The 23,934-nt window shown below is 39.3% G+C and overlaps 1 protein-coding gene across 1 annotated transcript in view; it reads right to left on the reverse strand.

Annotated features, from left to right (window-relative positions):
• IARS1 (isoleucyl-tRNA synthetase 1) overlaps positions 1-23,934 on the reverse strand; it is a 150,601-nt gene that overhangs the window by 89,595 nt on the left and 37,072 nt on the right. The window contains exons 9-12 of the mRNA XM_060239879.1: positions 22,960-23,055; positions 20,893-21,015; positions 19,368-19,459; positions 14,996-15,094 (exon numbers count right to left, since the gene is read on the reverse strand). Coding sequence (XP_060095862.1) covers positions 14,996-15,094; positions 19,368-19,459; positions 20,893-21,015; positions 22,960-23,055 — 410 coding nt within the window. The remainder of the gene's footprint in view (positions 1-14,995; positions 15,095-19,367; positions 19,460-20,892; positions 21,016-22,959; positions 23,056-23,934) is intronic.

The following is a 23,934-nucleotide window of genomic DNA, read 5'->3' on the forward strand; positions in this document are numbered from 1 at the left end:
CATTCAATAAAATTTCCACTGCTATATATCTTCCATCTTTATCTTTAAAAACCAATTTTGGGTCCAATTCTTTTTTAATATAAAAAATTACTCCTCTCTTCTTCTGTTCAGTCAATGTATAGAATTCTAGTCCCAATTGCTTATTCCATAAAAATTTATAATCCTTTTGTCTAAAATGCACTTCTTGTAAACAAACTATATTACAATTTTGTTTTTTTATCCAATGAAATGTTGCCCTTCTTTTTTGTGGTAAGTTTAGTCCATTTACATTCCAAGATATCAATTTGTAATCCATCATGGTGCAAATCCTTTATTTTCTCCATAAAATGTACGCAGTTCCTGTGTATTTGTGATTATAATCCTTTTCCCTTGAAGTTCAAAGCTCAAACCTTCAGGTATTATCCATCTGTATCTCATTCCATTGTCACGTAGCCTTTCTGTCAGTTTTTTATATGCATTCCTGTCAGTTAACACTTGTCTTAGCAACTCTTTCATAATTCTTATTCTGCTACCTCCCACTATCAATGTCTTTTCAAAGTTTTCATGATTTTTCCTACCATTTCTTTTGTCATAAATCTTATGACCACATCTCTTGGCAGATTGTTCTTTTTTGCATAGAGTGAATTCACTCTATACATATAATCATACATATTTCTATTTCCTTCAGGTTCTTGCTCAAAGAATTCTGCAATTATTTTTATTATTATATATTCTTTTAAATCAGATTCTTCATCTTCTGGTACACCTCTCAGACGAATCTGTGTCTCCATCAACTTGCAGTCATGAATTATCACCTTTTCCTCTAATTTTAACAAGGTGGAATCATGTGTTTTCACTGTCTCTTCCACCTCTTGTACTTTTTTTGTTATTACTACAGTCTCATTTCTGAGATTCTCTATCTCTTTTTTTAATTCTTTTTTTGAGTCCTCAATATCCTTTCTTATTTCTTTTTTGGAGGCAGTTATCATTTTTTTCACTCCCTTCATTATCCTGGCTTCCATTGCATCTAATTGGGCTTGCATTTTCTCCATTGAAGCAGACCTGGTACGAATTTGCTTTGGGTCTGACGTGTAAAAAAATAATCAAAAATTTTTTTCTCACCAAATTAAATTTGGACCATCAGGTTTAATAAAGTGAAGCTTGCCCTTTCCAATGAACCCAATTTCACCATCCTCTGAGCCTCCCGGGCTCAGTTATTTTTTAAATTTTTATTTTCCCCAAAATGGCGGTCATGACTCTTGTTTCACTTTAAAAAATTTCTTTCTTTCCCTTTATCTAATTCAAATCTTCTTCACCACTGTCCAATAGTCCCTATTTTAAAATTACCAACTCAATTAACTCCACCAATTTTTATTGTCCCAGTCACTTTAAAAACGTTGTTAAAACTTTGTCCTCCCAACAATGGCCGCTGATGTTCCTCACAGGTATTATAATCCTAGAGTAGGCTGTTCACCTCCCTTACTTCCTTCTTCTTCCTCTGGTACTTCCTGCTTTTCCTGCCACCAAGTCCTGTTTCACTGGTAGAGAAATCTCGCGATGTCTGACGTATTTCCTGTGTTGACTGTGAGTGCTGCAGATCTATGACGATGGGGCTACTTCCTCAACCGCAGATAGACTAAACAATAAATTCCTTTCTTCTTTTAGCACTGTCTTTTAGATTTACAAAGTTCAAATTTAGCCCCTTTTCTTCTCCTCCTTTCAAGCTTCCAATATATCCAACCTTTTAATTTTGTTTTGTTTAGCTTTAAATAGTCCTGGAGTGAAAAGATAGCAATCGATAAACCTTTTTTTTGTAGTTTATCCGAATCGACACCAGTCTTTACTTGTAGATTAGATGTTTAAAGTTGTAAAAGAAGACTCGGATCCTGTCGAGCTTAAGTCAAATAAATGACTCTGGAAACTTCTGTAGATGATGAATATGCAACTTCTCTCTGGAGATCCTTCAAAGCCACAAAGGAGCCCCCTCCTGGACTCCCTTTTAGCCAAGGTAAGTCTCCTCAAAGTATCTGTGCATATCTTGGACAATTCTCTAGCTGAGAAAAGTAGGCAGAAGGCATTAGTTTGCCTTTCACTACCCCGAACATAAGTGCCAGCCTGCCCCGTTAAGGAAAGCAGCTCAGCTCACCATTTTCCAATCCCGGAAGTCCCCATTTAAGTGGGCACATGATAAACATTTACCCTCATATTATTTACCATGTGCCCACTTACAGTTGATGGGATTCCAGCTGGTGCCCAAATTCATCCTTTAAAGGCTACATCCTCAATGTGCAAATTCTGCTTTTGGGCATTATGCAAAAACCCAGACAAGTTTTGCTACTGCAGTATTAGTGTAATATTCCTCACTAAGTACAGAACACATTCTTTACCCAAAGTAAAGGTCTTTGTTTTTAGAAATGATGGATTAGTGAGATTATTGCTAATGCTGAACATCTCTACTTTTCCAAAACTTCATCTCAGCTTTGAATTTACCCTTAAGTTAATATGAAATTCCAGCAAGAAGAAAGTTTCTTCATCCGAGTCAAACAAACATTCTGCAGATTTCACTTCAAGCTTTAGGATCTGAAAAGACTGTATTTTCTTTTCTTTTTTTAAGATAACACTAAGTTATTTTTAATTTTCATAAAATATATGTAATGATATGTTGTACTCCCAGTGTAACTACTGTTTAAATAAATCCAGAAAAATCCTGCAGGTTAGCGTTCAGATAGCATTAGTTCTGTAGCTCTGAAAGAATGTAATTGCCTTTAAAAGTTTCAGAGTTTCAGCTTATTACTGTTACAGTCTTTGTGCTGACCTTACAAGACCCTATCTAACCACAAGGGGAAAACCAAATTAAGATAAAGCAGCATTTGAACAGTTCACTAATGTGGAAAATGAACTCTGAAACCTTGCAGTGTGATACAATAGCTTTCTTCTTTGAAATGCTTGTGGATGGTACCCATAGCTTAACAGAGTTTTTAAAAAACACACTTGAACAACAGATTCTAACAAGAGATCCACAAATGCAATGAGGCAAACACCAATTATATTTATCTTCAAGCACGGCTGTGTGTTCCCATTTATTTTCTAAACTGAACATTTTTATCAGGAGTGCAAAATGAAGTAGGAAGATCCATTTGCAGCCTCTAAATGCCAAAAAGATTCATTGCACCTTTATAGTTTAGATCATATTGGAGGGTGATATCACCATATAATGGAAATTTGCAGTGCTATCTTAGGCAGTTTTAAGCCCACTGACTTCAATAGAAATAGAAGGGTGCAACTCTTTGGGACTGCACTGCTGGAATGGCTTTAATATAAATTTATATTTGTAGAACATAGCATACAAGGGTTCTGCAACCCACAAAAATATTTCCTTAATGAAATGAAACTGCATGAGGCACTGTGGTTCAAGATGTTTGAGTGGTGACAACAGCCCCCATCCAGAGACAGCCACATGCAGAAAGGTGCTACGTGCCAGCAAAAAGCAGTCAGTTTACCAGTGAAGGTACTAATGCAACCATACAGATTCATAAATATTAAGTGTTCCAAACCCTGAAACTGAAATACTGTACTTCTGTCACTCAAGAGCAACTGGAAATTGGAAACCATATACTCAGTAAGATACTCTAGTGCCTCACTGCCTGGTTTTATTATCCTGAACAAGGAGAAGGACTGCAATTAGAAAGACAGAACAGTCAGACAATCAACTGCATCCTCCCTCTATATTTATGAATCTGTATGGTTGCGTTAGTACCTTCACTGGTAAACTGACTGCTTTTTGCTGGCACATAGCGTTCCCACGGATTATTTCTGACCATCACATCGCAGAACCACTATGGTGTAATTATTAGAGAGCTGGGTTAGGATCTGGGAGAACCAGGATCAAACCCCCATTCTTGCTGGGTGACCTTGGGCCGGTCATACGCTCAGTCTAACCTACCTCATAGGATTGTTATTGTGAGGATAAAATGAGGGAAAGAAGAATTATGCAAGCCACCTTGGGTCCCCTTTGATGAGAAAGGTGGGCTATAAATGAAGTAAATCAACTAACCTTCAGTACTACTGTGGAATTGAGTTCCTATTTCCTTCTTAAACGTATACTAAAGTTAAAGGGATTGCCATTTCAGCATAACACTGTGCTCTCAGCAAAAGTAAAGCTCTTGATTTATGGCTTTACAACATCATTATCGGATTACAGCAGTTTCTATTTTCTTGTCACTTTCACAACACTTTGACAGATCTCATACTAGACTGTGATAAAGATTTAAGCCTCATGCATGCACCGAAATATTGAGAAGCCTTACTGTACTTCCATCTACAAGAGAATACAATTTCACAACCAGGTGTTTTTGCTTGTTGCCGTGTGTGTGTGTGTGTTACATACCAAACATTATTAGTAAACATTTGGTTGGCTATAAAAGGAAACCTTTCCACAATTATGTTTCATACTTATTGATTCTACACAACCAAAAATGTCAACAATATACCACTTTGTGCACCACAGTAAATTTCTAACATGTTAAGCATTTATACAGCAGTTTCTACTACCTAGGAAAACTTAAAGGTAGTAGGAAAAAAAGAACATCAGACTGACTCAATAAAGGAAGCCGTGGCTTTCAGTTTGCGAGACCTGAGCAAGGCTGTCAATGATAGGATGTTCTGGAGACCATTCACTGGGTCACCATAAATTGGGAGTGACTTGATGGCACATAACACACACAAAGTCTCTGTCAGATTCAACTTACTGAATCTGATAGCTTACTGACCCTCAGTATTGCTAGACCCAGGCCTACTGCTGGATAAACAACTGGTGGCTGTGGCTGAAGTGCCTTTTACAAGCTTCAACTGGTTAACTAGCTGCAGCCTTTCCTAGGCAAAGGTCATGGTGGTAACATCTAGATTAGATTACTGCAATGTACTCTGTGTGGGACTGACATTGAGTACTGTCTGGAAAATTCCACTGGTATAGAATTCTGCAGTAAGGATGTTGACTGGATAAACCAGTCATAAGGATCTTATCACTCCAGTTTTGGTCCTTCTACATTGGCTCCCAATTAGTTTTTGGTGCTAGTGTGGATCCTTTAAAGCCCTACATGGTTTATAGGACCAGAAAATTGTAAGGACAACCTCCTCCCATATGAACCTACCCAACCGCTCCAGTCATCTTCAGAGGCCTTGTTTCGGGCGCTTCCACCTTCTGACAGGGCAATGTGAATGAGGGCCTTCTCTGATAAGGCAGTAAAACTGTGGAACCTCATCCCTAGGCATATTTGTCTGTTACATTCTATCACTGTTTTCCACCAGTGTGTAAAGACTTCTGTTTCATCTGTCATTACGTCAATGACCCCTCTGAAATTGGCTTTTGTGGCATGGCTACAGTTGAACAATAGTAAGCAACCAGCCCTGGGTGAGTTATACAAATTACATGGTACCAAGTTGCCAGTGGTTGCTGTCAAACCTGCTATCAAAGCTGGCTCTGATAAATCCTCCTTCAAAGGCAAAAAATAGCCCTGAAATCTAAAAGGCCTTCACCCCACTTCTTACTGACAGAAACCAATCCTGAAGGCTGCCAATACTGTTGGACAGGGCTTTTTTGTAGAATATGCCCAGCAGGAACTCATTTGCATATTAGGCCACACCCCCAGACATCACCATTGTTTCACATAGGGTTTTTTGTAGAAAAGCTCAGCAGGAACTCATTTGCATATTAGACCATACACCCCAGACACCAAGCCAGCCAGAACTGTTCCTGTGTGTTCCTGCTCAAAAAAAGCCCTTTTGTTGGGTTTGTTGAGTACTCCACACAATGGATATAGCAGAAATAATTTATTTTTTAAAGTACAGGCATTGCTTCTATTATTTTTGGGGCTTCCATAACCAGTGTAAATACATTTTTTTAGATTTCAGATTTGCAGTAAGATCTGTCTTGTCTGTTCATAACTCCAGTCCCAAGTATCTATAGACTTAGCCATGTTGAGAATTAGATATATTGACAATGTAGCATATATTGCTTATGCTCAGGTAATATAATACTCATGATCACAGATAGGGCCTCTTCCACAACCTGGAACCATGACAAGATACTGTCAACAGGTGAGGGTGGAATGAACACTAAAAGATCCTTCCCCTTCCTTTCCTGTCAAATATCTGATTTAAATCTTTTTTTAAAAAAAGATATCTATCTACTTTGATCAATGCCAAGCTGCCGTCTGGCTTTTCACTGCAATGAGGCTTCCAGACCTAAGATCCCAAAAAGGAGAAACATCCATTTGTTTCTAATATTATTTGTTTTAATCTTATACATACAAATACAGATACCATATCTCCTCATCTTGCATAGGATCCTTCCCTAAAGCAGTTTACAAAAAAAAAGTCAAGCAGTGTCAGTAAGCAACTCACCTAGCAAAAATCACACAGAAAAGTACCAACTAAGAAAAATAAGACCCTGGCCTGGATAGTCCAGGCTAGCCTGATCGTGTCAGATCTTGGAAGCTAAGCAGGGTCAGCCCTGGCCAGTATTTGGATGGGAGATCTCCAAAGAATACCAGGGTTGGAGGCAGGTGATGGCAAACCACCTCTAAACGTACCTTGGATGGCACTTTCCACCACCAAGAAGCAAAAATCATGGAGGAAAATCATGCAGGGAAAATAATGGAACATTTCCATACATGGATTTTCTTCATGCGTCTCTCATTTGCTTTTTATTTTAAGACACAATAATTAAAATGTATATATCACCATCTAGTTTTGTAACACTGTTATGCATTTTCTTAGCAGGGGGAAGGACGAAAGGTTAAATGAAAGACCAATTTGTATTCTAAATTATATAAGACAAAAGGTTTTTGCTCATTTTAAATTAAATAGAACTTTCTGCATGGAGACCTCCCAGGATTTCAATTCCACACCTCTTGGCCAGTTGTGGAAACCTGATTCTACTTGTTCCTGAGAAAACTGCCTCTAATTTCTATTGTTTGAAGACAGCAGGTAGTTAAACTGTATTTGATGGCAATTGTGCTTGCCACTCTAGTTGATAACTTCTGATCCCTTCCTCCCCAAGCAATGGATCAGAACCAACATTCCCAACTACTTGTTCATAAAGCGCACATGCTGCAGTAACACACTCCCCTATTCTTATGGACTTTGGATTGAGCATTGCAACAGTGGGCAATACTTATTTATTTAAAAAGTATGTGCCACCTCATCAGAACCTGTTCCAACGTTTACAACATTAGACTGCTGTAGATTAGGGGCATTGTGTATTCCTACTCCCTCAACTGTACACTAAATGTAGCATGGCACATGCATGACATACGTAAGGGCAGAATGTACATAAACCAACTCCAAGTGCATACTGAATCAACACTGATCGGTATTTTCAGAATGCAAACTGTGAATTCATCTGACATACACTAGAAGGCAAACTGTCAATTGCTAATCTTATTTTTATTGACTTCAACAAATGTTTTCTGGAAGCTCACCAAATCTATATAATTGATTTTTCAATAAATTACTGAGAATTACTGAGGTTTTATACTATGTACAAGAAGGACACAGGAGATCTTTTAGCCTTCACCATGTACCCTGATTTGTTTCCCTTCTGCCCCCCACTTCATCCTCTTCTAGAACTTAGCTAGTAAATTTTCATGTCAACAACATTAAAATCAACATTTAGAAACCAGTTACACTGTGCAACCCTGTGCTGAGTTTCAAGTCAATTACTAACAGATAAACTGTTGCCAGCTTCTTAAAATATGCCAGTTCAAAAATACTGCAGTATTAAGTTCTCTCATTAAAAACTAATTAAAAAGTCAATTAGGTTATCAAATTTGCCAATCTAGTTCATCAGAAGCACCGTCTATAAGGAGTAGAGAGTATTCCTAAGGGACATCTTGTCCTAGCAGTCAGCAATGATTCTAAACGACAAAGACCAATTTGAAAGGTTACTAGAGCCTAAAATGCATTCAATGTCCCTATTTTAGAACTCTGCAAATCCCACAAGTGTACTTCCATGACCTAAACCCAGCCCCAGAGAAGCCAGATGTCTCAACATTTTCAGCATTCTCCATCCTAAATAGGTGCCTATAAATTCACAACTCTCACTTCAAAGAAGCCTCCTCAGATAACAGGGGGGCCAATCTGTGGCTCGGGATCCACATGTGACTCTTTCACACATATTGTGTGGCTCTTGAAGCCCCCACCGCTTTGTTGGCTGGCTTGGAGAAGGCATTTCTCTCTTTAAATCACTTTTCCAAGCAAGTCAGCTGGTTCATGACTTGCGGCTCTCAGGCTTCTGATGTTTATTCTGTGTGGTTCTTTCATTCATTCATTTATTTACATTATATTTATATCCCGCCTATTCCATGCAGATTCAAATTGACAGTAAGCAATATAAAACAATAAGCCAATAAAACAATAAAACAATCAGATAAATCGCAATGGTGTTACTTCAGGTATATAATATTTTCTTTCTCAATGCGTACAGATTCTAGACAGTTAGTACTAAAGTGCGATAGATCCAGATGTGGTGGCAGCCCTCTCCCATTAGATGTCATATGCCATCCAAAACAGTTCAGTTTTACTGCGATAAGTCCCGCAGGGCCCTGATGGCTTCTGGGAGGGTATTCCAGAGTACCGGGGCTGCAACCGAGAAGGCTCTTGCTCTGGTGGAATTAAGCCTAGCCTCTTTTAGCCCAGGACAGCCAAAAGATTTTGAGAGCTTGATTGAAGTGCTCTCTGGGGAACATGTGGGGCAAGGCAGTCCCACAGACAGGTAGGTCCTAGGCCATATAGGGCTTTGAAGGTTAATACCAGGACCTTGAAATGGATTCGGTACGCAACAGGCAGCCAGTGCAGCGCTCTCAGCACAGGCTGAATGTGCTCCTGCCGGGGAAGCCCCATTAGTAGCCTGGCTGCAGCATTCTGCACCAGCTGCAGCTTCCAAATCTGAGTCAAGGGCAGCCCCATGTAGAGAGCATTACAGTAATCAATTTTCAAGGTGACCAAGGCGTGGATCACCATTGCTAAGTTGCCACGCTCAAGGAATGTTACCAACTGCTGTGTTCGCCGAAGGTGGAAAAAAATGGCTCTGGCAGTGGCTGCTACTTGGGCTTCCATAGTTAAAGAGGACTCCAGGAGCACTCCCAAGCTCTTAATCCTTGACGCTGGTGTCAGTGGCGCCCCATCAAAGACTGGTAAAGGGATCACCCTTCCTGGGCCGCTGCAACTTAGATAACCTCCGTCTTCGTTGGATTCAGCTTTAGCCGGCTCAGCCTGAGCCATGATACCATGGCTTGCAGCACCAGGTCCAAGTTCTCCGGGGCGCAGCTGGACCAGCCACCCATCAATAGATAGAGCTCAGTGTCATCCGCATACTGATGACAACCCAGCCCATACCTCCTGACCATCTGGGCAAGAGGGCACATATAGATATTAAACAACTTTGGGGAGAGAACTGCCCCCTGGGGCACCCCACAACTAACTGGGTGTCTCTGGGACAACATTTCTCCAATCACCACCCTTTGTCCCCGACCTTGGAGGAAAGAGGAAAGCCACTGTAAGGCAGACCCCTGTATCCCCACGTCAGCAAGACAACTGGACAGCAGCTGGTGGTCGACTGTATCGAACACAGCCGATAGGTCTAATAGGAGTAGTACTGCCAAGCCGCCTTGATCCAGAAGTCTCAGGAGGTCATCCATGAGGACAACCAGCACCATCTCCATCCTGTTGCCTGGGCGGAAGCTGGACTGGAACGGGTCCAGTATGGAAGCGACCTCGAGGAAACCCTGTAACTGTGTTGCCACCGCCCTCTCTATAATGTTACCCAAAAAGGGAAGGTTTGACACCAGCCAATAGTTGGCCGAATTGGTCAGGTCTAAAGATGGTTTCTTAAAGAGAGGGTGGATCACAGCCTCTTTAAGAGGTGTGGGGAAGACCCCCTCTATGAAGTGGATTACATAACAGCCAGGACGGGCACGGATCCAAAACACAAGTTGTAGAGCGCACAGAGATGAGAATCCTGTCAACTTCCTCCAGGCTGAGTGGGCCGAAGTGATCCAGAAACGGCCCTGAAGACGTGCTCGGAGCCTTGAGTTCACTTACTGTTTTAAGTGTGGCAGAGAGGTCATAGCGGAGTGATGAGACCTTATCTGTGAAAAAACTCGCAAAAGCCTCGCAGCCAATTTCCAATTCCCTAGCATTTGATCTGCCTTGTGGTAGGGCAGTTAAAGATCGAATTGTACTAAATAACTGGGCTGGGCGCAAGATCGCAGACACAATCTGGGCCACAAAGTAAACTTTCTTTGTGGTCTTGACTGCCACGTCATAGGTCTGCATAAATTACCTATAAGATGTTCTTATCACTTTGTCCTAAGTACGCCACCACCATCTCTCTAGTCGTCTAAGTTGCTACTTCATCAACCGCAATTCCGGGGTATACCACAGTGCCTGTCGTGAGCGGGGGCAAAGAGGACGCCTAGGTGCAATCTCATCAATAGATGCAGAGACTCCGCAAGCTCATCTAATGAGCCACCAGGAGGCCAAGGATCTCTCAACCATCTGAAGCCGCACTGGTTGCATCAGGATTCGCGGGCAAGCCAAAACACACTTGTCACCTAAACAGGGTTGAACTGACACCTTCAGGGCATAGTGGTCCAACCATGGCACTGACTCAGCAGTAATCCGGTCCACTACATTAGGCAAATCTGGCCACTCCTGTCATATAAATTAACTATTTTTTTAAAAGCAAGTGGCATTTATTTTGACAGCTTGAAAAAGCACAAAGGTAGTTTCAGATGGTAGCTGTGTTAGTGCGCAGTAGAAGAGTTAGATTCAAGGCCAGTAGCACCCTAGGGACCAACAAGATTTTCTGAGTATAAGCTTTTTAGAGTCAACGTTCTCTTCCTCAGACAACTGCAGCTTGAATCCTCCAAGATGCTACTGGACTTGAATCAAGCTGTAAGAAAAACATTGTAGTTATCACAGCGGCAGACTTCAGAACAGTAATTCCACTGAAATCAATGGGTTTAAACTGGAACTATTCCTACAAAGAATTGCACTTGAAGGGCCACCTCTTTCCAAACTGTTTAGTTTACTATTTAAGATCTTCCTCACAAACTCAGCTTTCTGTACCTTCATAGGTGAAATGGGAGGTGACCAAAGACAGGGCTTTTTTAGTGGTAGCACCTCACCTGTGAAATGCCTCCCACTTCAGCCTCCACAAATGCCTAACCTACTTTCTTTTAGGCACCAAAATGTTTTTTTAAAAACCTAGGTTTTTCATTAAGGGTGGGTCTGTTTTGCACCATTTTTACATTTTGCTTCAAGACTAAGAACTGCTTTGTAAAACTGATTTTAAGCTTCTTGATGTTTTACTTTTTATTGCTTTGACTGTGTTTTAATTGTTTACTAACTGTATTGTTGTGGTTTATGTTTTTGTTATGTTTTACTTTGTAAGCTAATTAAAGCAGATTCACTGGAGAGGTGGCATAAAAAAATCTTAATTTCTTAAAAACCATCCACAGTAAGACCCATTTAATACAATGGGATTTACTTCTGAGCAGAGACACAAGAGATTAGGCTGTAACAAAAAGTTATTGGGAAAGACTCACCACTATATTATTAATAGATATCATAAACATTACTTATTTTCAATTAAGCTTTCATTTAGTGATTACTGGTCAACACTATAAAGAAGAAGAAAGGAAAGAGAGATAATTAATTTATAGGTGTGCATTTCAGGAACCTAGCCAAATTTCTTTTCTTCTTAATTTTATTTATTTACTTATCTAATCAAATTTATATCCCGCCCTCCCCTGACGGGCTCAGGGTGGCTAACAACAAATAAAAACAACATCAAATATTAAAAACAAATGTACAATAAAATCATTTCCATTATATAGTCATTAAAAGTCCAAGATGCTCGTTAATGCTCTAGTTATTCTGATGTTTCTTGTTTCAGTTATGTTAGTTCAGTGAGATTGTCAGTACTGTGGAATAATAGCCACCTTCCCTTAAAAGCAAGTTTGAACAGTTCGGTCTTACAGGCCCTATGGAACTGTGGCAGGTCCCGCAGGGAAGGCATTCCACAGAGCAGGGGCTATTACTGAGAATGCTCTGGCTCTGGTGGTCAACAATCAATCTTCTTTCAGTCCGGGGATCTTAAGAAGATTTTGTGACCCTGATTGCAGTGCTCTCTGGGGTATGTATGGAGAGAGGCAGTCCCGAAGGTAGACAGGTCCCAGGCCATATAGGGCTTTAAAGGTTATGACCAGTACCCTGAAGCGAATCCAGAATGCCACAGGCAACTAGTGTAACATTTCCAACACAGGTTGAATGTGCTCCTGCACAGGTAACTCCATTAGCAACCTGGCTGTTGCGTTTTGCACTAGTTGCAGCATCCGAATTTGAGTCAAGGGCAGACCCATGTAGAGGGCATTACAGTAGTCTAATCTCGAGATGACCATCGCATGAATCACTGTTGCCAGATCACCACATTCCAGGTACGGAGCCAGCTGCCTTATCTGCCTAAGATGGTAAAATGCGGATTTGGCAGTGACTGCTACCTGGGCCTCCATAGTCAGTGAAGGCTCCAGGAGCATCCCTAAGCTCTTGACCCTAGGAGTTGGTGCCATAGGCGTCCCATCAAAGGCCAGAAGAGGGATCTCTCTCCCCAGACCATCACTACCTAGGCACAGGACCTCTGTCTTTACTGGATTCAATTTCAGTTGACTCTGCCTGAGTCATTTTACTACGGCCTGCAACGCCAGCTCCAGGTCTTCCAGGGCACAGCTGGACTGGCGCCCCATCAGTAGATATAGCTGGGTATCATCCGCATACTGGTGACAACCCAGCCCATATCTCCGGACAATCTGGGCAAGGGGGCGTATGTAGATGTTAAACAGCATCAAGGAGAGAACCGCCCCCTGAGGCACACCACATACAAGTGGGTGCCTCTGAGACGATTGCTCCCCTATAGCCACCCTTTGTCCCTGACCTTAGAGAAAAGAAGTAAGCCATTGAAAGTCAGACCCCCAAATCCCCAAAAAAACAACATGATCACTCTTCAATTCATAATTAGGAATCCAAAGAGACATGTAAATATGCTGTCTGTAGCACCAAAAACAGCCAACTAGGAGTAACATGTATGTACTCAAGTTCAACCCTTGTCTATTCTTACTTTTGTATTTTTTTCTTTCCCCTGGCATTGAAGCTCCAGTGGAAAGGGGGAGCTAAAATTTTCAAGGGAGGTCTTTTGCAAGGAAGAACTGAAAAGCAAGAGAAAATTTAACATCTCCCAACCATAGATTCTCTCCTGCAATTACCATCTGCATTTACTTTATGAGGAACACATGGGGTTGGGAAGCCTACATTATTCTCCTAAGATTTTGTGCCACCCTTAATGATTCACAGCTAGAGCCTGCTGTTGATCCCAAATGACATTTAAATGCAGCCCTAAGCACAATGCCACCCTATCATGTACCATTTAAAAGCCGTATTTAAAAGGGACAGAATTCAGAGTCAAAATACATGTAGAATAAACCTATGAAAGTCCTTTTATCTGCAAATGCCATCCAATAAGAAAAACAACTGAAAGCCAGTTAATTAAATGCTCATTTAGTACCCCTTCTTCGCAGACACATAATTTGCTTTCACAGAACATGACCTGTCATTTGCACAATATATATTTTCAAGCCAGTAAAAGCATTTGGTCAAAGCCAATTAACAGAGAAGACAAATACTTCAATCCTACAGCTATTTCCCTGATAATGGCATTAGCAATTTTTAGTACTAAGATTGCACTTGCTATACGGCATCTCTTTATAAAATGAGAACTGATCATTTGCTTACTCAAAGTCCTGCCAGTTCTACTGCAAGCAGTTAAAGAAACTTTACATAAAAGTCATACTTAACAGCAGCTTTCATCAGAAATGCGTCACCGCTTCTACATAAGGTGCCAGTGCGAATGGCTTTGAAGAACTGGATGTCTCACTATCACCCCAAGAGATTGGAATTCTGCATCCTTGTCCAATCAAGACAAAGGGTAACACAACAAAGATCTAATACAAGTCTATCTTTCCTGGCAACCTCCTAAGGAAGGTCTCCAACACATTTTCAGCACCGTTTCTCTAAAACAGTAAGGTGGAGAAGTAATGGATGTATGAATGGTTGAATCAGTAACCATCCAATGTCTAGAAAAAATAATATTAAACCCAAAACTATATGCTCCAACTGCAGTTTTTGGCATCAGTCCAAAAGGTAACACAGAAGAGGAAATTATTGCATTTATACTTCATTTAGGCAACAGTTCATTTACTTCTACAACATTACAGAGTGAAAGATGGCTAAACCGTAGGCACTACTCTATACATAACTATAGCTCCTGAAAAAATAACACTGCTTTGCAGAATACTGTGCTAGATAAAAAGAGAAACCATCCATTCTCCTGGTGAAATGCTGTAGTTTAAAAAATGGTGTTACTGGTTCCTTCTGTTGACTACCCTAGTGAAACCCAAACATTCTTCTGTAGTGAATTAACAGAATAGCCCTCTTTCTCCAAGTTTAATATACAAAAATTCTGTATTAAAGTAACCTTATTTTCAAGGTATTTTCAGATCACAAGTCTATAGACTCAACTAAGGGGTACGATACCTACTGGTTTAAGTAGTATCCTATGAATGTCAGCATAAAGCAAATTTTGGAAGCCTAGTCTCAGAGGCTAGCCATGCTGATCAGTAGAACAGCTAGATTTAAGTCCAGTAGCTCCTTAAGAGACCATCAAGATTTCTGTATCAAGAGCTGTATCTGACAAAAGGAGCTTTGACTGTGGAAAGCTTATACCTGGAAATCTTGATTGTCTCTAAGGTCCTACTGGATTCAAATCTAGCTCTTTTGGAAGCATATAACAGTAGTTACATACTCAGAATTAATTACCAGTGAATTAAAGCAGAGGTGCGGGAGAAGTAGTTTTAATTATTGATATGCAGCTGTGAACTACTAAAGAAACAGAAGAGATTACCAATAGCACTGGGCATTATTTTCCAGCAGCTTGTCCACCATGTGCTCCACACGAACAAACCAGCTTGGCACCGCTTTGTATATTAGAGGAGTATCTGACCTGGTGGTGGGGGGGGGGGGGGGGGGAGGAAAGCAAACAAACATTAGGCACAGCATTTGGTTACCACAGAATACCTTAAGCACCAACTATGATTTCAGACTACTCTATCTAAAATTCCACTCTTAGAAATCAACAGAAAAACTGATTAATAGATAAATAACTGAGTGCCATTATTGTTCATCCCGGCTTGTCTGGTCAAACATAACCCTTTTCTTTCCACCATCCACAACATCTTACATTCCAACCAAAGGTTTGCCTGTCCCTGCTCTACTTCCTTCCCAAGGAACCACTATGGACAAACACTAAACATCCCATTTAGGGAATAAAAGTGGGGAAAAGTGGGTAGCATTCCCGCATGAGTAGGACAAGGAATGTAGGATGCACCAAGTCAAGGAAACCCTTGGTTACATTCATTTGCAGCCTCAACAGAGGTGCAGGCCTTTAAAATAGCATATTCTGTACACAGGACTACTAGGAATATAGTAGAAAGAGGAGACATATGTACCACCTGACCACCATAGAAATCAAGCAGTGCAAACAATCTAATATTGTCATCATTCGCAAAATGCAAGAAGAGCTAAGAGGCAGGTACCTATACAGAAAATACTTAGGAGAGCTACAAATGTAGATGACAAACTGAGCAGGAAGATTTAGTATGAAAATATGATAGTTGACTCCTATTAACAAATTATTAATGTGAGCAAAGCTCCTGAAGTTTCAAAGTGAAACATGCAAGAACAGCACCACTAACGCCCTAATCATGCCAGAACTGGGGCTTTAATAAACCAAGAACATAAGCAGTGTTTCAGCAGAAAAGAAAAAATTGGGAAGACAGGGTTTCTATTAAATCTGTAAGTGAGAAGCCTTTTATTTAAAAACCACTTGGCAAGTAAGATACTCATTGAACTGCACACCAAATAAGGAGACTCAGAAGACAGCTGCATGAGCATAATTTATGTTTCTTGAATGTCTCCCTGAATGTTTATATCTTCCTATAATAAATACTAAATTAAAAGGCTTAATAATGCATGAAAGAAATTCAGTTTTCATTGTCATCCCCTTATACTTATGCACATGCTGGGGCTCTGCCAGCTGAAGGACTCCCAAGTGTAACATACTAAGATGTAGTAGGAAACTTACTAAGTTTTTCAGATTCAAGCTTCTGAAAAGCTGCAGTACATTTTTCTCAACTAAGCAACAATTAAAATTCATCAGAGGGAACACAGGGGTATGAATTTATTAACTAAATAAAAAATAAAGAGTACGGTTTGTAATTATAGTTCTTATTAAAAAGAGTAAAACAACATTAGTTAATATTAGTTAACAAATGGCTGGTCTGCAAGGAATTGTGAGGCAGAGGAAGGACAAATCCCTGTTTATTTCTCTCATCTGTGATTCATCTTGCTTTTAAACAGTAGTAAAACAAGAGGCTCACAGCTTGCTTTGCTACTGCCTTGTGGAGAGTGAGGGTACCATCCCACACACCTTCCTCTGGCCACAATTTACACACATGTACGAAGATAATCTAAAACAATAAATGGAGCTGTCTTAAATGTTTGATCAATCAAGATCAAAAGAAAGTTCTTTAGTTCCTAATTAACAACTTCATAATAACTCTGGGAAAAGCAGCTCTTAACAGCATAAAGGGTATATAGTAGAGGGGAGAATCAGGAACAGGAGACAAGCACAGTCTTTTTTGCACACTGCTGTAATCTTCCATATGAAGCGAAACCTCTTCATCCTAATGGACACAAGCAAACAGAACTTGTACCTGTATACTTATTTTCACAGTGCCAGAATTTTATGGCAGCATACAGGCAATCCCTAACCTTGATGACCCAGGGCAGACCAATCTCATCAGAATTTAGAACCTAAGCAAGGTCAGCCCTGGTTACTACCTGGATAGGAGACCACCAGGCAGGCAAACCACCTCTTGCCTGAAAAACCCTCCTGGGAGGTAGGGTAATCATATGTTGGCTGCAGCTTGTTTAATTTCTAAAGTTATTTTTTTTCTCCATACCTAGATTTTCTGTCAGGTATGCAGAAATCTCTTTCATGATCATGCATTGTCACATATAATCAGAGGGATTACTTTATTTTTCTGTTGCTTGGCAGTCTAGCCTACTGTATTTAAGCAGGGTTCAGCCCAAGGGAAGCCAACAGAAGAAGTCAGGAAATATTGAAACTGACAGGGAATTTTTCCAATCAGCAAACTAAAGAAGACTGCAGTTGGAAAGATTTTTCTGTCCATAATTTTTATGCAAATCATTGCTGGCTGGGGGCAGCTTTCTTGATTTTATATTAGTAGCTCATGGAAATAACACAAGTCCTCTGGAAAAGCTCAGTTTTAGGATTTACTTAACTATTATAAATATTTAAACTATAAATTCATGGTTAGTTTTGGAAATATTTAACTTTACAGACAGAATTTTTGTATTTATTCTAAAATATCAACGGGAAAAATCAAATGGAAAAAATTTAATTTGTCTGTTTTATATAATGTAGCCTACACTGACATATTTACTGCTTTATTCTTCTGAACTAGTGTTTATTTATTCTGATTCTTTCAGTAACATTAAATACTACATCTTAACAAAAGTCCATGTAGCAATTAAATGACGTAATGAGAATTTTAATCATTATAAAGGGCAGACTCATTTCTCTACATGTTGACATGGAACAGAAGACATGGTTACGATCCAGATAACAAAGCTAAATCACAGATAGGCATGACATGAGCGAGTCTCAAGCAGGAGCATTTTCTCCTCTCATCAGGCACTCCTGCAGTTCCTAACTTGTTGTTTGGTTTGAACAAGTAACCAAGTGTTTCAGGTTCCTCTCCAAAACTGAACCGCAAACTATGATTAGGCTACAATCTGCAAATTCCAGTTTGAAGAAAAACCATAGTTCACTGGTTTGGATGAAATGGCAAACTGCTATTTGTCAACAACCATGATTGGCACAAGAGCCTGAGGGGGAAAAAGAAAAAGAGAAGGGAGATGTAAATAAAGGAAACTCTAGGGAACATTTGCAAGCCTGAGTTCATTCATGTAACACCATTCAAACCTGAGGCACTGTGTGATGTTCTGAAGTTACACGGAACAACGTAAAGCAATGCTGTTATTGCATGTTCCAGCCATTTCTTAATGTTAATATCTTTGGGTCGAAACTATCAGCCCAATTATAAAACAATAAAAAAGACATTAAGGTATAAATTAACTAGGACCCAGCCAACTAAAGAATGTATTATCTATTAATCATATTCCTTTAAATCAGGTTTAATTTGCTTATTACTATAATAATGATAGTTAAATACTAGGGAAGAACATGAACCATGAACCAATATGAACTGTGATGTCGGTTTGCAAACTGAACCAGTCTGTAGCAGTTTGTGATCCTTGCTTTTCTGCTCCATGCCACTTTTCATGGGAGCAGAAAACAGGCGTTTCCCCATGAAAAGTGGCAGGAAGTAGAAAGCAGAGGTTTAAATGACTTTTGAGCCATTTAAACCCATTTTCAGCTCCTGGTGAAAAACAACTGAGCAGCAGGGAGCAGAAAGCAGGGGTTTAAATGGCTCTGAGTCAATTAAACCTCTGCTTTCTGCACTTCACAAATCTCTATGAACTGCCTTAAAAATCTGGAAGTTTGTGGTGGCTCTTCAGTTCACAAACCACAAACTGGCCCAAATTCATCATGAATTTATGTTTGTGAGCCAGTTCATGCCCATTTCTATTAAATACAAACTTACAGTTCAATTTTTAAAAGCTATTGCTTACTTCCTCTGTTTATGGTTAGGAAGAGGATTGTTTATGGGGGAGAGGATTGTTTGATAGTACCTATATATTATATATTAAAAACAATTAAACAGTGAAACAAAATATCTTTAATTTTTTTTATCCTGACAATAAAAAAACCCAAACAGCTTCAAAAATAAAGTTCACGGTTAACTTGCCCCCCCCCTCTAATTAAAGCTTTTCCTCAATCAACTAAAGCTTTTGCTGATTAACCTACTAAAGTTTGGAGCCATAACAGTAACCCAAAGCTACCACATAGTTGCTTGTTTGCTGAGAGTTGTGAGGAGTGTTGAATACTGAAATCAGATACTGGATTGTGGTAACAGAACTGATACATTTTTTAAACTCAATTTCTTAATTATATGGGTTTTCTTTTCCTGGGCAGAAGGAAAGAATGATAAAAGTATAGCATTTCTATTTCAGAAAACATTACCAGACAAAATTCCATTCTCTTCCATTATCTATTGTGTTCTCCATACCTCCAGCAAAAAGGATAGTTGTGCTTGTAAGAGCTCGTGTGGATCAGTCTACCACGCTCTTTTAGGGCCTTGATAATGTTTTTATCTGCGTCCTAAACAAAGTAAAAATTTTGAAAAGAAATATTGAGTCATATTAAAAAAGGGAAAAAGGTCAGCGTGGTATAGATATTATAACTATTCAATTACTAAGGTAACAATATTCTAAAACCTTTAAATCCTATACAGGCCAGGCTCAATCTGTAAATGCAGAGCTCTCTATGGGATTCAAATGGTGGTTTCCTTCATTCTAATCTGGCTGCTGCCATCAATGGTGAACAAGTTCCAACTGTTCAGTCACACTCCCTCTCTCTGTTTTTCTTCAAAAACACCAGCTACCAGGTACACAGTGCGACTAGAAGGAAAGTATATAATGGGTAATTGTCCTAATTTAGAATGGCCCACACCCTTCCTTATCAGCCTATAAGAAAGATGCACAAGGGATTCAAATCTAGGAAGGAAGAAAACTGAAACCAGTTAAAATACATTGAAATAAATGCCCTAATCTAGATAGCCCAGGCAAGCCCAAACTCATCAGATCTTGGAAGCTAAGCAGGGTCAACTCTGGCAAGTACCTGGATGAGAAACCTCCTTGAAATTGGAAGGACAGGGGGAAGCTTTATTGAGCCACCTCTCTGAATATTCTCCAGGCCCCCAGCAGGAGTCAGTCACCAGAGGCTGACATGACTTCCAGGCACAGACACACAAACACACACACACAAAATACAAAAATACCTCCCAAAAGAAAAGAAAGGGCCCGCAAACCAAGTTTACTCTTCACTGTAAGGTTAACCCACCCAAGGACCAATCAACCTTCTAGAGACATTGACTAACATAAGCTGTCCAGCAACGCCTTCTGCATAACAGTCCTAACATTCTTGAAGCTCACTTCTTCATGTTTTACACATTTAATACAGGTGTACAGTTTTAAATATTTTGCTAAAGCTAATGATCACAGAAATACATACTGTACTAAAATAACCAGTGTTCAAATGTCAATATTTGACTATTTTTTGAATGACACACTTTGTTGAATAACACACAGTACTGCAAAAGACTGTCAGTCTCAAAAAGACATACACTAGAGGTGGAGGGGCACCACCACCCCTCCTTCCCACCAATTGGCATTGGGGTGTGCCCCAGGAGGCTCCTCCCCTCCCTTAGAATGGCAGGTCCAGCCCTCTTCCTCCTCTCCACCTACAACTTGTCACCTGGTCTGATTAGGGTGGGACAGAGGTTATTTTTGAAGCAAATAAAGGCACAAGAATTTTCAATTTTTTTCACAGATTAAATATATATATTTCTCTTTTTCCTCAATTTCATTCTCATATATATATATGAAATTGAGGGAAAAGAGAAATATATATATTTCATCTGTGTGTGTGTATATATATATATATATATATATATATATATATATATATATATTCATTCAGTCTCTGAATACTATTTGAATACTATTTTTTCTAGTTTCCTCAAGACAACCAACCTTCACATACTGTCCAGCAAAGTCTGTCACTTCTGCTGTGAAGCAGCCCGAGGCATCCACTGGACAAACTGGCACTGAATCTTTCTGAATAATATTAAAATCCATGCATACTCTGTAGTCATCCTAAAAGAGGGAAGAAAAAGCCCTAGAAATCCAAATGCTCATCTTTTAACTCTCAAGACAACATGCTAAGTTCAAAAGAGTGCATTAGATTCTCCAGCATTTTGACAATACATAATAAACTTGCACTTCACCGATTTATTTTCACACACTGGAAAACTTTGCTTCTTCAGATCATTAAGTCATTGTCAAATACCCTGTCACATTAAGGGTGGGTTCAAACAGTGATATTCTTCAATTGATGACAGCAGCATCAATGGATGATTTGCATGTGTGAATTAGTTATCACAGATCAAACATAAGGGACAGAACTTTCATTATCTCTGCACATTATTTCAGGGTCAATTTCTTCATTGGTATTCTCATTCAACTACAAACCAAATAGTGAGCAATCAAGTGATGCACAAATATGTGCAAACCACCTCTGAGACTCTTTTATGTTATCATAAACAATTCATCATTTTTGGAGAGATCACCAAAAAAAACGCACCCAAGATTCTAGCATGTCAATGCATACCCTAGTACAATTCTAAGATATACACACTTAGATATAAGTTCTCCTGAATTCAGTGAAGTGTGCATAGGGAAACCTAAAACCCCCATAACACAACTTAACTTTTTTGCTAGAATCACTTATTTTTAGTGTTCTTTTCCTATTAAGAAAAACAATAAATACTTTCTTTGTACATGTTACATCACTACATAGGAATTACCAAACAATAACTATGGAGTAGAGACATAACCTACTTGGGCCTCTTTTAATTTTATGGAGGAAGTATACCGGATAAAAGAACACATATGTTGTTGCTGAATGTTATCTTTTTACAAAAACTTAACTTTCACAAAAATATAACTTCCCTACATCAGAACATAATTACAGAGAGTCTAGCTTATATTCTTATTCTTCAATTTCTTCTACAAAGACATATTGAGACAAACTTATAACTTTCATATTTTAGACTAGTTTTAATACAGAAAACCAGTTATAGGAGAGTTCAGATGTTCAAAAATCTATGAAAAGATTCCAAGCATTAACAAAAACTGGTTTAACTTGTCTACCATTTCTTCAAGGAATACACTCACTCCCACTTATGTGCATTTAAGCAACCTACCACACCTTCTTAATTCTTCCTTTAATTGAATGTTTTCTAGTATCACTTTTTTTTAGTGATTATTATCTTTGTGGCAGTTAGGAAATTCACAGTAACTAGGAGTTAATCTACAGAAGCTTATAGTCTACTCAGGGCCCTCCCTAGACTGTCTGGCACCCTAGGCAAGGCTAACTTCTGATATCCCCTTGCACTGATAACATCACTGAGTCACATGGGGGAACCCAGTGGGGGCACTGAGTCACATGGGGGCACCCAAATTGCCCTCAGAAGGCAAGCACCCTAAGCAAGCACCTAGTTTGTCTAGTGGCAGGGTCAGTCCTGAGTCTACCTGGAATCCTATTCAGAGCTACTCATTTTCCTGGAAGTAAGCCCCACAGAACAGACCTGAAAGGGATTCTGAGAACACCTGCTTAGAAATGTTCTAGTTGTTCTTCAGGTATCCTAACAGGTTCATTTGACAGATATCTCATTTAAGATTTTTGTCCAAAAATCAGAAACTACAGGGAAAAGCCACTATGATTATGCTTGTGTGGTATTAGACCAAAACTACATCTCTTACAACAATTCTTTCAAATTAGTGCAAATTGCACTTGCTGCAGGAGCATCTTAAGCAAACTCCTGTTCATCTTTTAGAATTATATTCCACTTTAATTTTATTTATATATGTTGTGTGAAGTATCAAGACTCATGGAAAGTGACTGATGCAAAAATCCAGTGTTATTTATGTGGTATGTTCCTGATATTACTGGACCACTAAGGATTTTGAATATAAAAACTCACTTGTTGAAGAATGTATCTCCTACATGAAAAGGATCCAAACAGATTTAAAACTTACAGCGCCAAAGTAAGGAGCTTGATGTACAACCCCTGTACCTTCTTCTTCCTTCACATAGTTGTCAGTCACTACTATAAAAGCACCATTTTCTTTGCACTGGAAGAAATTTAATATTGAGAGTACAATTTGAAAAAAATGAAAAAATATTAGAATGAAATGTTAAAGAATCATGTTATTAAAAAGTATTTGGTCATTAGACCATGAGTCACATAAAACATGACACAGCTAGAAGTTAGGAGTTAAAGCAACCTGATGCTACAAGACTTCCCAATGAGGGGAAAACAAGGTGAACTGGTTTAAATTAAAGAGTAGAGATTTAAATCTAATATTGAAATTTATGTTTCCTCAATTCACTAACCAGTTATATCAATTAAAACATATTTGTTGACAATACATAATTATAGAATCAAGCAAGAAACATTATTCTAAACTTTTTATCATAGACACCACTGCTGAATGATGTCTGCTTAGAGACAGATTAGCTCCCACGGAAGGATACTAAGCACTGAAGCAAGATCACTTATTTGAGGGCTACGGTTAGAACATTATATACCTTATCTAAAAGTTAGCAAACAAAGCCAAGTGCAGTTGGACGGATCCAATTACATACAGAAAAGGTCTGAAGATGCGGACCTTCCCTGCCTTGCCATTTCTCTGAGCAGTGCCATACATAATCTGAAAAGCCACTGCTGAGGGTTCTCCTGAACAAAATGCATTGAACACAGAAAGCTGCAATGGCAGGAGAATCAGAGGACATTACACACATCTTTTGAACTAGCAAAACAAGCCTTCAAGCCTAGTGTGTTCCAATGAAGCAAGAAGGGGGAGGGATTTGCCTCCTCAGAGTCCCATAGGGCAAACAGCATTTTTTTTCACCTTCAGCTGGAGTGAAATGGCAGGGACAATCCACTTCCACAAACTCTTTCTACTTGCAAATGGTAGGGTTCAACCCCATACAATTACATTATAGAACCA

This window comes from Heteronotia binoei, chromosome 5, assembly GCF_032191835.1.
Source record: "Heteronotia binoei isolate CCM8104 ecotype False Entrance Well chromosome 5, APGP_CSIRO_Hbin_v1, whole genome shotgun sequence".
In the NCBI taxonomy this organism is placed as follows: Eukaryota; Metazoa; Chordata; class Lepidosauria; order Squamata; family Gekkonidae; genus Heteronotia; species Heteronotia binoei.